General features: G+C 49.7%; 1 protein-coding gene across 2 annotated transcripts in view; it reads left to right on the top strand.

Annotated features, from left to right (window-relative positions):
• The window catches only part of PCNX2 (pecanex 2), a 289,378-nt gene that overhangs the window by 249,484 nt on the left and 27,150 nt on the right, over positions 1-12,744 (top strand). For both annotated transcript variants that reach the window (XM_059170439.1, XM_059170438.1), the window contains exon 26: positions 6,213-6,466. In XM_059170439.1, the coding sequence (XP_059026422.1) occupies positions 6,213-6,466 (254 nt within the window). The remainder of the gene's footprint in view (positions 1-6,212; positions 6,467-12,744) is intronic.

Below are 12,744 nucleotides of genomic sequence, written 5' to 3' on the forward strand. Positions count from 1 at the left end.
AAAGTACATGCGTCAGGTAAGGAAAGTTGTAGGGTCGAGAGGCCCGATCTGTACAATATGTCATGCATTTAGGCTTCCTCCTGCGTGTTCTCACCGGAAAATCGTACTGCAAGCTGACATTTTCTATCAGGGAAGCCTTCTGGCTGCAGGGAACCTTTTTTTTTTTTTTTAATTTTTATTTTTTATAAACATATATTTTTATCCCCAGGGGTACAGGTCTGTGAATCACCAGGTTTACACACTTCACAGCACTCACCAAAGCACATACCCTCCCCAATGTCCATAATCCCACCCCCTTCTCCCAAACCCCCTCCCCCCAGCAACCCTCAGTTTGTTTTGTGAGATTAAGAGTCACTTATGGTTTGTCTCCCCGCAGGGAACCATTTTTAATGCTTCCCTTTGAAGTCCCCTGTCACATAATGGCCAGACATCTCCTTAATGTTTTCTGACCTCTTGGTGAACAGCCGTTCCCTAATCCCCATTCCCATCGCTTCCCCTCAGGGGAAGCGGCTGACTTCCCTTCCCCAAGTCCTCTCTCCTTGGGCCGGCCTTCCCAGCCTGGATGGCCCTTCCCCCATGAGGCTGTCTGGAATGGACTGGAGGACGGCTTCGGGTTGAGTTTTGGTTACGGGACCTTCTGTTCAGGCAACCGTTCGCTTTGGCTTCCAGACGTTTCCAAGAGAATGTCGGCTCTACCTCTGGTCAGGCTGACAATGAGGGCAGGGTCCTTGCTCTCACCAGCTACACAGAATATCTACATTTCTGGGCTTGTTGGGGGGGACACAGTAAAATCCACTGCCACTCAGTACACAATAATTGTCAGAACTGGGTGGAGAGAAACGGTCCATCGCAAGGATTTCCTCAAAAGGATGAAGTTCTCCTGTCCCCAAGAGTCCCTGACATCTGCCCTTGGGAGACACGAGAACCACATCCTTAAGGCTGAACTCTTTGGCCACCCATAGAGGTGATTTTATGATTTTTCTTTATGGCTCTTGGGCCGTATTAGAACAGCTCACTGAAGCTGGTGTTTGTACTTTCTGGGCAATGCCGTTAAGGACGGTGTTCACTGTGTTCCGAAATATTCCTTTTATTAGGGTCCTGGGAATATTATCTTTCTGGTGTCTTTGCCAGAAATAGCTGTGACCCTTGCAAGGAATTATTTTGTTGTTGTCTTAGAGACACAAGAAACTATTCACATTCTCTTTGTACATTGGCTTCTAGAAAGCCCCGGTGTGATCTGTGGCCCACCTTTAGTAAATAGATAGGGTATCACAGAATGCAGTTAGGGTCCCTCGACATCATTCTGGCTTTGTCTATTTTTTCTTATCCCCCTTTTTACCTAAATTGTATCATTTGCCATTGTACCGTGTATGTCTTCTTAAATTGACTTCATTCCTTTTGGGAAATAAGTGTGAATAAATAAGTCAGACCCAGCCTGTCGCTGGTAGATACAGCAGACAGCACTTAAAGGGGAGCAGTGCTTGCTGTCTGGGGAACCAGCGAAGAGAGGCAAAAAGTGTCTTTGGGCAGGAATGGCTGCCCCACACTGTGGCCACACTCAGGAAATGGATATATATATCCTGTGTGGCAAGACATCTGGGATCTACTAGATATATTTTCAGTTCAAAACATTAATTCCTGCTGTTTTAACTGGGCATTCTTGTCTATCAAAACTAAGACCCTAGGACACTGTCAAAATAATTCAAAAATTATTTACTGAATGCCTTCCTGTGGCCTGCTGACTTAGATCATGAGAACACTGCGACAGAAAAGATGCCAGGAGTCGGTTTCAATGGAAACGCAGAGTGAAACAGCCAGCTTGCTCGTCATTCATTGACACGGATGGTGCAAGAGGTCACAGTGTAGGGACAGTTGGCCTCCGGTGCTCCCTTTGGAGGGGACGTGCTCTGAACCGCATGAGCCTCTCCGAGAAGACTGGGGTCCTGACTTGCCCGTGAGCAGCAAATTAGTGCACGTATGGAAGAGACTGGGTCTTTTAGTTTCCTCTTCTTTTACAGTATGATCCTTTAAAAGGAACAAAAGGTGTTTCCTAAGAGAAGGTGCTGGGACCTACCTTAACTGAGTGTTTATTAAAAGCCTGCAGCAGTTACGAGGTCTCTGTGGATGGCGGTCCTTCATGGCGCACTGTGTCCCCACCTGTCCTTTCATAGGTGTCATTCCTCATGGTGTGTGGTTTTACTTACCTCGTTCACGTGGTGGGAATCTAAACTCTGCATTGCACTGTGACACACACACACACACACACTCCAGTTTGTTTGATGTAAGGGGAGAGAAAACCAACCCTGACATCCAGCCCCTCATAGAGAGAGAAATTGTAAAGAAATGCAGATCTGGGAGGACATGGCATTTAACCAGTTTTGCTAACCTATTCGAGGTGAAAATCCTCCTCTCTGCTTCCTCCTTGTGTAGCCTAAGAACAGTCTCACTTCTTCATGGAAAGGGAGTTTCCAGGGTGGTCAGTGTGCTGTTTGGTGGGACGAGATATCTCCCACCCCCAGAGTCTAGTGCCCGCAGTCCTAGGGGCCCGGTGGGCAATTGGTTAGGACACCGTGGTCGTTGCTCACTCTGGAAGGCCCAGAACGTGCAGTCGGACTTACTCACTGTTTATAGTTCATGGATGTATTTATATACATCTCTACCAGTTTGATATTGCAGATGAGCTAAGAGATCCTGGAAATGTTTTTAAAAAGAGTGTTTTCAGCCAAGACCCAAAAGCAGTTAAGTCTTGGGGAAAGACAAATGGAGTCCCAAGATCTGGGATCAGCTCTTCACTGTTACACTTTGCGTTACAGAACCTGCTTCGTCCCCCTTCCTGGTCAACTCGCATCTCATTGCCCATTTTCCTAACCATTCCGTGGGTACGTTATTATTTGAAGATAGTCGTTTTCCATCTCTGACCCATTAGGACCATCTCATTCATACTGTAGGGAAGCTTAGTACTGACACTGGCTTTACCTGCCACATGCATAATGTTATCTGCTGAGCATTTATTTTCTCAATACTGTGCATACAGTGATCGGGATTCACTTCTGTCTTTCATTTATTCATTATTCAGTCATTCATTCATTCAGGCATCTCACCTGAGGGGATGTTAGCACCCACTAAGTACCAGGCACTGTGGGGTCCTGGAAGAAGTGAATGGTATGGAAATGGATGTAGGGGGAGTTCTCATGTTTGAATTGTCCCAGAAGACATGTCGAAGGATCCAGAGAGTTGCCCTTTCAGCCATGACTGACTAACTGGTCCTGGATTATCCTTCTTGCCATAAACAATTATAAAACTGGGGAAAAAAGATATATTCAGTCAACTGAGAGAAAGAAGATACAAAGAAATCTCCCTAACATTACCCTTGCTCTCCTCCTGGAGGCCCTTTCTTATGTGTAGAAGGGGGAGGCAGCATCCAAACAAAATACAGTTCTCGGACTGAGCTAGCGAGGCAGAATTAGAGTTCTGGACCGCCAATACAGCTGGACTTTGTAGGTCAGAGGAGTGGATAAGAGCAAATTTCACAGAGAAGGTCCTGCAGAGATCTGTACAGGGATCCTCGTTAGTGATTGGATAAATGTTCACCTGCTAAATGTTGGAGGCGAGTCGTGGCAGAGAATAGTAACTGGAGAAGTGTGAGCTCACTGGAGGTGTGAGCTCACTGGGGGATATAGAGGTCGAACAGAGCCGAGGTGTAGCACTTCCAGTCATGCAGTGGAGAAACCTTGTCGAACATCCCAGGAATTCAACCAGGATCCTGGAAAGACCAAGCTGCAGGAGTAGAGATATCGTTGCGCTAGAGGTCTACTCTAGACACTCTCAAGATTAAGTAGAAGTTTCAGAAGAATCAAGCGGATGTGCAAACAAACTAACGACTTAACAGAACATAACAGAAAAGTCCAGACGGTCAATACTAGAGCATCAAGAGTATCCAGCGTGTAATATAAGTTTCTAGATATGAAAAGAAGCCAAAAAAAGTGATCCCAGGAAAAGAAAACAATAAATAGAAACACAGCCAAAGATGTTGAAGGGAAAAGAAAACAAGTTGCAAAGAGTTATTAATATTGTTAGGAAGTCAGAGGAAAAATGATCATAATGAATGATCCGATGGAGACTACCAGCAGGAAAAAAGAGAAATTCTAAAAGTGAATAAAATGTAATGTCTGAGGTGAAACATTTAGAGGATAAAAGAAAAGATCAGTGGACTTGAAGACAAGGCAATAGAAACTGTTCAAACTGATGCAAATAATAAAAAGTTTAAAGAAAATAAACAGAAACCAGTGATCTCTGGGACAATAGCAAGCGATCCGACATACGTGTAAAAAATATAATAAAGTCATATTTTTAAACTCCTCAGAAGTGTTGCCTGCACTAACTGCCTTTGCTTTTTTCTCTCCCACTGTTTTGAGTTCGCTCAAGTGGCCATCCCCTCCCCCACCCGTCATGACACCGAAACCTCTTGTAAAGATTATCATTCGCCTCCGTATTGTCAAATCTAACAGTTAATTCCTCTTGTAATTTGACCTCTAAGCATCATTTAGCATAGCTGATGTTCTCTCTTCCTTGAAACTCTTTATTTTCTTTGTTAACTTGCTTTTGCTATGTTCTGGTTTTCTTCTGACCTCACAGGCCACTTCTATTCAGTCGTTTTTTTGGTAGCACCTCACGCTCCCAGCCTCTGAATGGAATGCTCAGAGCTTAGCTCTCAGACCTCTCCCCTCTCCGCAGGTTATTTTAAACAGCCCCTCTTTCCTGATAATTCTCTCAGATGTTATGAATCTCTGCCAGAACCTTTCCCTTGAACTCCGTATTTCTTCATCCAACTGCCCACATCTCTATTTTGATTAATAGTGAACAGCTAAAATTTCACATAGACAAAAGAAAATTCCCTGTCTTTCCATTTGCCCACCCAGAGGCCACTCCCCCTACCCCACCCCTGCAATCTTACCTCTTCTGTGAAGCATAATTTCACTTTTCACCTTACTCAGGTTAGAACCCCTCACACCACTCTTTGTCTATCTTTTCAACATCTCATATCCAAATTGTTTCACAAATCCTATCAGGCTACCTTCAGAGAGGTCCAGAACCCAATCACTTCTCCCTGCCTCTCCCAACGGTCTTTGTCCAAATCACCGCTGTCTCATCTGTGTTAGCTAGCAGCCTCCCCAATGCCACAGCTCCCACCCCTCATTCCTCTCCAGCCCATTCTCTGAACAGCAGCCAGCATGATCTCCTCCGACAGAAATCAGACTCCATTTCTCCTAAGCTAAAAACATCCAAGGGTTTCTTAACCCATTCCGCGTAGGATCTTTCTCTTTTCCTACTTCTGGTTCATACATACGATCGACTGAAGTGTTTGTTAAATGCGCTACTAGATATCCACAAACCGTGTGGCTGGTTTTTTGAAACTAGATGCGCTACTTCATGTATTCGATTAACTTTCAGGAGGTCACCTTCAGTCCTCCCTCCCATCTGCAGAGATGACTTTAGGTCCCTGCTCTGCCTTGCAGGTGGTACCAGGAACCATGTCATGGGCATACTGTGTGTGCTTCCCTTCAAATCATTGACAGAGATGTTGAGGAAGATAGGCTGTCTCTTCTTCAGACGTGGTTGACACCCATAATCGTCTCCTGTTTGGGGAATGAACTCCTTTGGTAGTGTACCTGGGGCCCCCCACATGCCGCCCTCAGTCACGCGAGATGAGGTGACTTTCGAGGTTGGGTAGCATGCGTGGTGTGCCCGCAGAGTTGGGCAATGGAGTTCTTCCAGGGAAAGCAGCAAGGAGGAAGCCTTTCTTCCTGAAAATTCTTGAGCAGGCTCCTACACACTCTCAGACATCTCCACCTGCCACCTTTACGTAACCTCTTACGCGCTCAGCTGCGACCTGTGCGTTTCTGGGAAGGGGAACTCAAGGACATAACCGTCCCACATTTCAGCTGTTGGTGTCTTGAGCATCATGAAACCTGTCTCCTCTAACACACACACACAAAATGGGGAGGAGATGGCCATCAGAATGAATACGAATGAAGAAAGGAATTAATGATGACGAGCTTTGCGACTCATGTGGGAATTAAAGAATTAAACACTGATTCCCAGAATTTCTCCAGCATCTTCCCCTCTAACGGAGGCCAAGGGGAAAGTCCATTCTGAACCGACGTGACCCAATGACTCCTTGTATAACTTCCATCCTGTCTGTCCTCTGCTAGGAACCTACTGCCAGCAGAGGGAGGTCGAGGCCATCATGGAAGGCGATGAGGAGGACAGAGGCTGCTGTTGCTGCCAGCCCGGCCACCTGCCACACCTGCTGTCCTGCAACGCTGCCTTTCACCTCCGCTGGCTCACCTGGGAGATCACACGGACTCAGTACATCCTAGAGGGCTACAGCATCGTAGACAACAGCGCAGCCACCATGCTGCAGGTGTTCGACCTCCGGAGGATCCTCATTCGCTACTACATCAAGGTATTGCTGCCTTGGGCCCCGGGCGCTTGTCTGAGGAATAGTTCTGGGCTGGGTCAAGGGGGTCCTGAGATGTTTTGCAAAAAGCTGGATTCTGAAGCTTCCCCTTATCTTCTGAATCGGAGCACCCGCTAGTTTTGGGAACCACTGGTTTTGCAAAAAATCCTCTAGGGCTTTGGTTTTGCTTGGGGTTCTTGGCTTGAGTCACTGTCTAAGTCTGGACATTCACAGGGAGTTCCTTTTTTTACCCGGATCTGTTTTGTCTGTTCTAACTGAGCCGGGTCTTGGTGAGGGGGCAATTATAAATGGCAGCGTCCAGACATCTCCAGGCCTCCGTGGTTATGTGTCCCAAGTATTGATTTAGATGCTCAGCCATTTCCACTCTAGAACCAGAATGGTTTTATAAGCTTAATAGGAAAACCCCAAAAGTAGAGTGAAATGGCCCAGTTAGGATTAGTTAGGATTAGTTACGACAGCCTTTCTTCCTCACTTGGGTGGAGACAAGAGCATCCTTTGCCTGTAGCTCAGTATCCACGTCTGCACCACCGCTCCAACCTCAGAAAATGTCCGTTTGCAACTGAGTCTCCCAGAGAACGAGTGTGAGCTTTGAGCGAGGGTGTGGAGGGCCAGGGGGGCATCGGCGTTTTCCAAAGGGGGAGGGACAGATGGGAGCAGCCAAGGCTGAGGAGGTCTTTGCATTGGCTCCTGCTCTGTGGGAGCACTTTGCCTGCGGGAGCCCTGGAGCCTGGCCTCGGAGGGGTCCACATCTTAATGCCTTTTCCCACGGGGACGCTCATCTGTCTGCCATCTCAGATGCCCGCCCACTGAGGCTGAAAGAGGGGTTCCGGCAGAGATGAGGAAATGCAAAACTGAAAGAGAACACGGGGGCCTGGAGCTTCAGGGGTTTCCACCAATTGGAAAGGAAGACATTTTGAGACTTGGAATAGCTACTTAGGAGGGTCCCTTGCGTGCACCAGTACGGCTAAAGTTTACAGGAAATCGAGGACAGGTTGCAAAAAGTCAGAAGGTTAAGTAACTCGTTAATTATCACATCCCCAGGCAGTTGCAATGAGAAATGTTCATGACATGCTCTCCTGCACAGACTCTGTAAGACGGGGTCAGTGGCTCGTGGTCACCACCTTGATGCACAAGTTTCATCCTACCTCACCCAAACCGTCGGTGTTTCGCCCAGCCTTATATACGCGGGGGGAGATTTGGAAAGCAGATCGGGGAGCGGTGAGCTCCTGCCTCCTGACCCCACAGTTTGCTCCCTCGGCCTTATGAACTAGGCTGCAAGACGTTTTCTTCCAGAGCCAATCCTGGATTTGGCAGTGGGTCCTGAAAGAGCCGTGGTACGCTCCTGTGAGGTCTGTCTGTCTCGCAAGTGAACGAGGAAGGGGGTGGCAGCTCTGTGCTGGGAAGTCCTAGGCACCTGGGTTCCTTCTGCCACCTGCTGCACCACTTTGGAAACTTCGTGTTCCTAGATGGAAGCTTAAAAGGATGGAAAGGAGATCCACAGGCATGCACCTGTGGTCCCCGAGAAAGGCTCCTGGCAGCTGCCACAGTAGGTCCCTGTTGTATCCTGTGGTTAGAAGCTTGTCCATGTCAGCTGAGCGGGGTGGGGAATGTGCATTCTGGGCAGCCTGGAACCCAGACAGAAACTGCCCAGAGCCCCCGTGTTGTTTGCGGCGGTTTCCACTCTGCCCCATCCCCTCCACCCCCGCCTGTGCACACACATTCCCTGTGGTCCCTGCCCCCACCCAGCCAGTAGTCCTCCAGCTCCCCCCACCGCCTCCCTGCACACAAGTTCCCCTGGGGCCATGCTCTGAAATCTCTCCTACTCACCCTGTAGCAGCTCCCTCAGCACAGGAGCCGCACGTGCCCGACTCCTCTCTGGGTCCCCGGGGTTCAGTGTGATGACTTGCATAGGGCGGTGTCCAGGGCATTTTTTTGGACTAAATGAACAAAGGTAACGTGGTCCTGGGTCTGGGCCACAGCAGTCTACACAGATGGGATTCAGATGTTGGTGACAGTCTGAGCTGCCCGCTGTAGTTCTTCGTGTTGAGAATGGGGTTCACTACTGAGCCACATCTCTGTGAACCGGGACCCCCCCAGAGACGGCCTTCCCATGAGCCAGGCACGTGGGCGGCCACAAAGTAAGTCACCAAGGGTGAGGGAGAAGGAAGGATATACTTTTTCTGGGTTTACCCTCTTGGCTTTTCCAGAGGCCTTGGGGGCACCCCCTGGGGCCTGCTTCTTAATACATCCCTCCCGTGCACTAGTAAGTGAATGTCTCCCAATTCCTTGCATTTTTTTTTTAAGATTTTAAGATTTTATTTATTTACTTGACAGAGAGAAAGAGATCGCAGGTAGGCAGAGAGGCAGGCGGGGTGTGGGGGGAAGCAGGCTCCCTGCTGAGCAGAGAGCCCGATTCGGGGCTCGATCCCAGGACCCTGAGATCATAACCTGAGCCGAAGGCAACAGCTTAACCCATTGAGCCACCCAGGTGCCCTCCTGTATGTTTTCTAAAATGGCAATTTGCAATCTGAGAAACAAGTCCAGGATAATATGCAAATGGCGAGGCTGAAGGAGCCCCGGCCACCCTTGGAATCTGCCAGGTAGTATTTAGTTTGTGGGAGAACAATATCCTTAGCTCTGTTTTCCAAAAAAGGGGGCTGATGCCAACATGAGAGTTTCAGGTGGGGTGGGTGAGGCGCACAGAGCCATGGTGCATTCCCTTGTGGGGTCTCCTCATGAGCCGGGGGCAGCCTCGTGGCATCCCACTCCCTGAATACGCTGCTAATTATGGATTTGCACGTCCTGCCCCGAAATTCCGATTCCCTGGGCCTGGGGAGGGGCCCTAGCACCTGTATTTTTAAATTACCCTCCTAAGTGATTTAATACACAATGAGGCTTGGGAGCGACTACAGACATATTTGTGCTCCATAGAAACAGATTTCTCTTAAATTCTGAATCGGTGCTCAGGAGGGGCTGAGACTTGGGGGCAGATGGGGCCTCCTGGCACGTCCTGTTTAATTCACGTCACCACTGACGGGACTGTTCCTGTGAGGCTTTCTCTAAATACGGCACTCAGGGCTTGCCCGCTCTTTGGTGAGGGGTAGCTCAGAACCTGGTCTTATCACCCCGTGGAGTTAGTTAAAGAAAGTGTCAGGAGTGCTGAGCGGCAGGAGAAGCAGCATTTTAGGGTAAAAACTAATGAGTGTCTTCTTCTATAGCCTTGGTTACGTGGTGAACAAAATGACCTTTGTCGTGCTGGGCTGCTTCAAGTTTCAAGAGCTCAGTTTCTTTCTTTGTGTCATGACTATTATTATTTTTATTGGGCAGGCAAATCAAGAAGGAAGAAAAGCTTGGAATCATTCCATTACACAAAAGGATTTTTTTTTTTAATCTCCTAATAAACTGGGTCAGTTCCGCCACCCTCTATGAATATATTTGAAATCATTTCCTTCCTGATGACTGGAGGTTTTCCCTGGTGCCTCCTCCGCCTCCCCTTGGTTTATTAGTGTTCAAAACCCTCTTTGCAGTCAAGAAATCAGCTTTCCACGAGGGCTGGGTTTTCCCGCTGCCATTGTTCCCGTCCAGGCCTTCCAGAAAGGAGAGGGGCTTATCGCTTACCTTGCAGAATGGGGAGCATGAAACCCGGACACGCGGGGCTTCCTGCCAGGGCCCCTCTCCTAGAATGTGCACAGGGCAATGGTCTGATAGAACAGGTCGATCTACAATTAAAATGAGGAGCCGGGAGAATCCCTGCTGGAGGACAGATACGGTGAACGCATTCAGAAGAGGTCTTGCTTTCAACATGGATCAGGTTCCTTGTCGTCGACTCATTTTCCCCATCCTCACTTATCAGGTTTACTTAGTGCTGTACCCATTCCATCCTGACAGATTTTGAAGGATTTCACACTGTTCACTGACTCTGTCTCCCTCACGGAATTTCTGCCTACGTCAAGTGAAGCGGGGCATGGTTTGCAAGGATTGGGCATGTTCTGTGTTCTCTGGGCGAGAGGAATCGATTCTCCTCATGCCCTGGTGGAGGCAGGGGAGTGGGCCGGGGCAGAGGAGGGGGAGCCAAGCTACGGGGTGTGCTGGGAAGTCGACACTGCAAGATTTTGCCAGACCTGGGGGAGGAAGTTTTAGCCTCTGGGATTCGAAGTCCTCATTCACTATTCTGACTTCATCGGCTGAGGGGTGATTTCCATTCCCTCCCTAGAAGTGGATGAAAAGGTAAACGTCCTTTGAGTTTTGTTTGTTGTTCCTGTCTGGTACATGGATTAGGACATACTGGGAAAAACTAGACCAGATGTTTCTAGAGCCAGATGTTCACGCAGACCCAGTTTCTTCGTGGCCTTTGTCACCATCGGCAGAGACACCATGTCTCTAGCCACGGTCATGGGTCCCCTCCTGCTTGTAGCTTTGGGTCAACTGCTTGTACTGCCTGCCTCCTACGGGCTCTAAATTATCCTGCCAGCAAGTAGATTGGCTCGAGAACCGTAGACTCAGCTGTCTCCTGGCCCCTGATGTCATCCGTGGCCTCGGCGCTGCTCCAGACCACTGTGGCCTCCCCGCGCGTCAGCTCCTGGGGGGTAAGGCAGAGACGCCAGGCCTCGCGCTGAGTCCTTCGTGCACACTCGCTCATTTTAAGCCTCAAAATAACGAAGAGACTCGGGCTCCGCTGCAGCTCTGTCCTCCCCACCTCCCACTCTCAGCTTCCTGGGCCTCTGCCACCTTCCCTCCCTCTCTGTCCCTCTTTCCTTACACAAAGGGGACTTCTCCAGGCCAGCAGGGCTGTCCTGGGTGCAGTGCTGCAGAAATGGGATGGTGAGAACCGCAGATGTCATTTGGGGTCCCCTGTTCTCCCCATTTGGGGTCGGGTGGGCCGTGAAGCCTAGTAGGGAATATGCCGCAGAGGAAGGCCACACGTCATGAGCCACAGGCTGGCCTTCCCAGAGTCCAGGCTGCCGGCAGTCCCAACAGCCGAGAACGGCTGAGTCAGGCCTTTGCGGTGATTTGGCCCTAATCCGGCGACCTCGTGTGTCTGTCCCGTCACCTGCTCAGACTCCTCAGACCCTGAGACCAGACCCTCCTTAGCAACCTCCAACCTTGATTCTCCAGATTCCACATCCCAGCCCAGGGGAGGGAAGAGCAGGCGAGAGGGCAGGAGGCTGCCCCGAAGTGTCTGCCCACTGCGGTCACAGGTGACAGTCCCCATGCCCTGGCCAGGCCCAGGCTGTGTGCATTCCTGTCTGTCATCTCCTTTTGGAGGAACATGTGTCTACAATCAGAGAAGGCCATTGGCTAAGGGTTTGGGGCCACGAGAGCATGCAGCACTGCCTCCTGGCACCAAGTACCCCCCCCCACGCTGGTGATTTCCAGGTGAGATACGAGCCAGGCTCGGGGGTGGGGGGTGGCTGCTGGAGGAGGGGAGCCCAGCCTCAGTGCTGTGAGCAGCACGTCTGTTCACCCGTGGTAATAGAGCACAGAGAAGATTGTAGGGAGGGTATGCTCCCACCTACGTGGAGGCGCCCATACTGGAGCTGGAGTTTCACGTTCTCTGCTGTGCTTGGACTTCTCCCGGCCGGGAGCTAGCCTTTCTGAAGGATGAATTCATTCACGAGCTACAAGATGGCTTTCGATAAAGCTGTGACAAGAAGGAGAAGGCCCGAGGGTAGCATTTTCACCAGTTGGAATTCCCAAGTGGCGTGTCTAATGGAGGGAGAACACGGGTTATTTTGGAAGGCATCGCAGATGTCTACTGTCTGGGCACCCGGCATTACATGTGCATGTGTGTTTCGACAGTGCCTCGTCATAAGTACTTTCCATAAGAACTTTGGTGTTTTTGTTTATTGAACGCTCCTGGGCTGGGGTCCTGGAAGAGGGTTTGCCCCCCTCTCTTTCGGCCGGATCAGACACGCTGGGCATCCAAGGAAGCCTGCAGTAACCCAAGGGCCCTTTTGTGTCTCTCTCAGAAAGGATCAGGCTGGCTGTCATTCTTCTTCACCCCGGAACTTCTGTTCTGGCACATTCCATTAGCGTTCTGTTCTTACTTCCCTCATCCCTGTAGTGACCCGTAAGAGAGGACATTTTAGAATGTCTCAGGTGAGTTCTATGCATTACATCTAGCAGGAAAGGGGCGCCTATGTGGCTCAGTCGATTAAGTCTCTGCCTTCTGCTCAGGTCGTGATGCCAGGGTCCTGGGATTGAGCCCCACCTGGCTCCCTGCTCATCCGGAAGTCTGTTTCTCCCTCTCCCTCTGCCCCTCT

This window comes from Mustela lutreola, chromosome 4 (assembly GCF_030435805.1).
Source record: "Mustela lutreola isolate mMusLut2 chromosome 4, mMusLut2.pri, whole genome shotgun sequence".
Taxonomy (NCBI): domain Eukaryota; kingdom Metazoa; phylum Chordata; class Mammalia; order Carnivora; family Mustelidae; genus Mustela; species Mustela lutreola.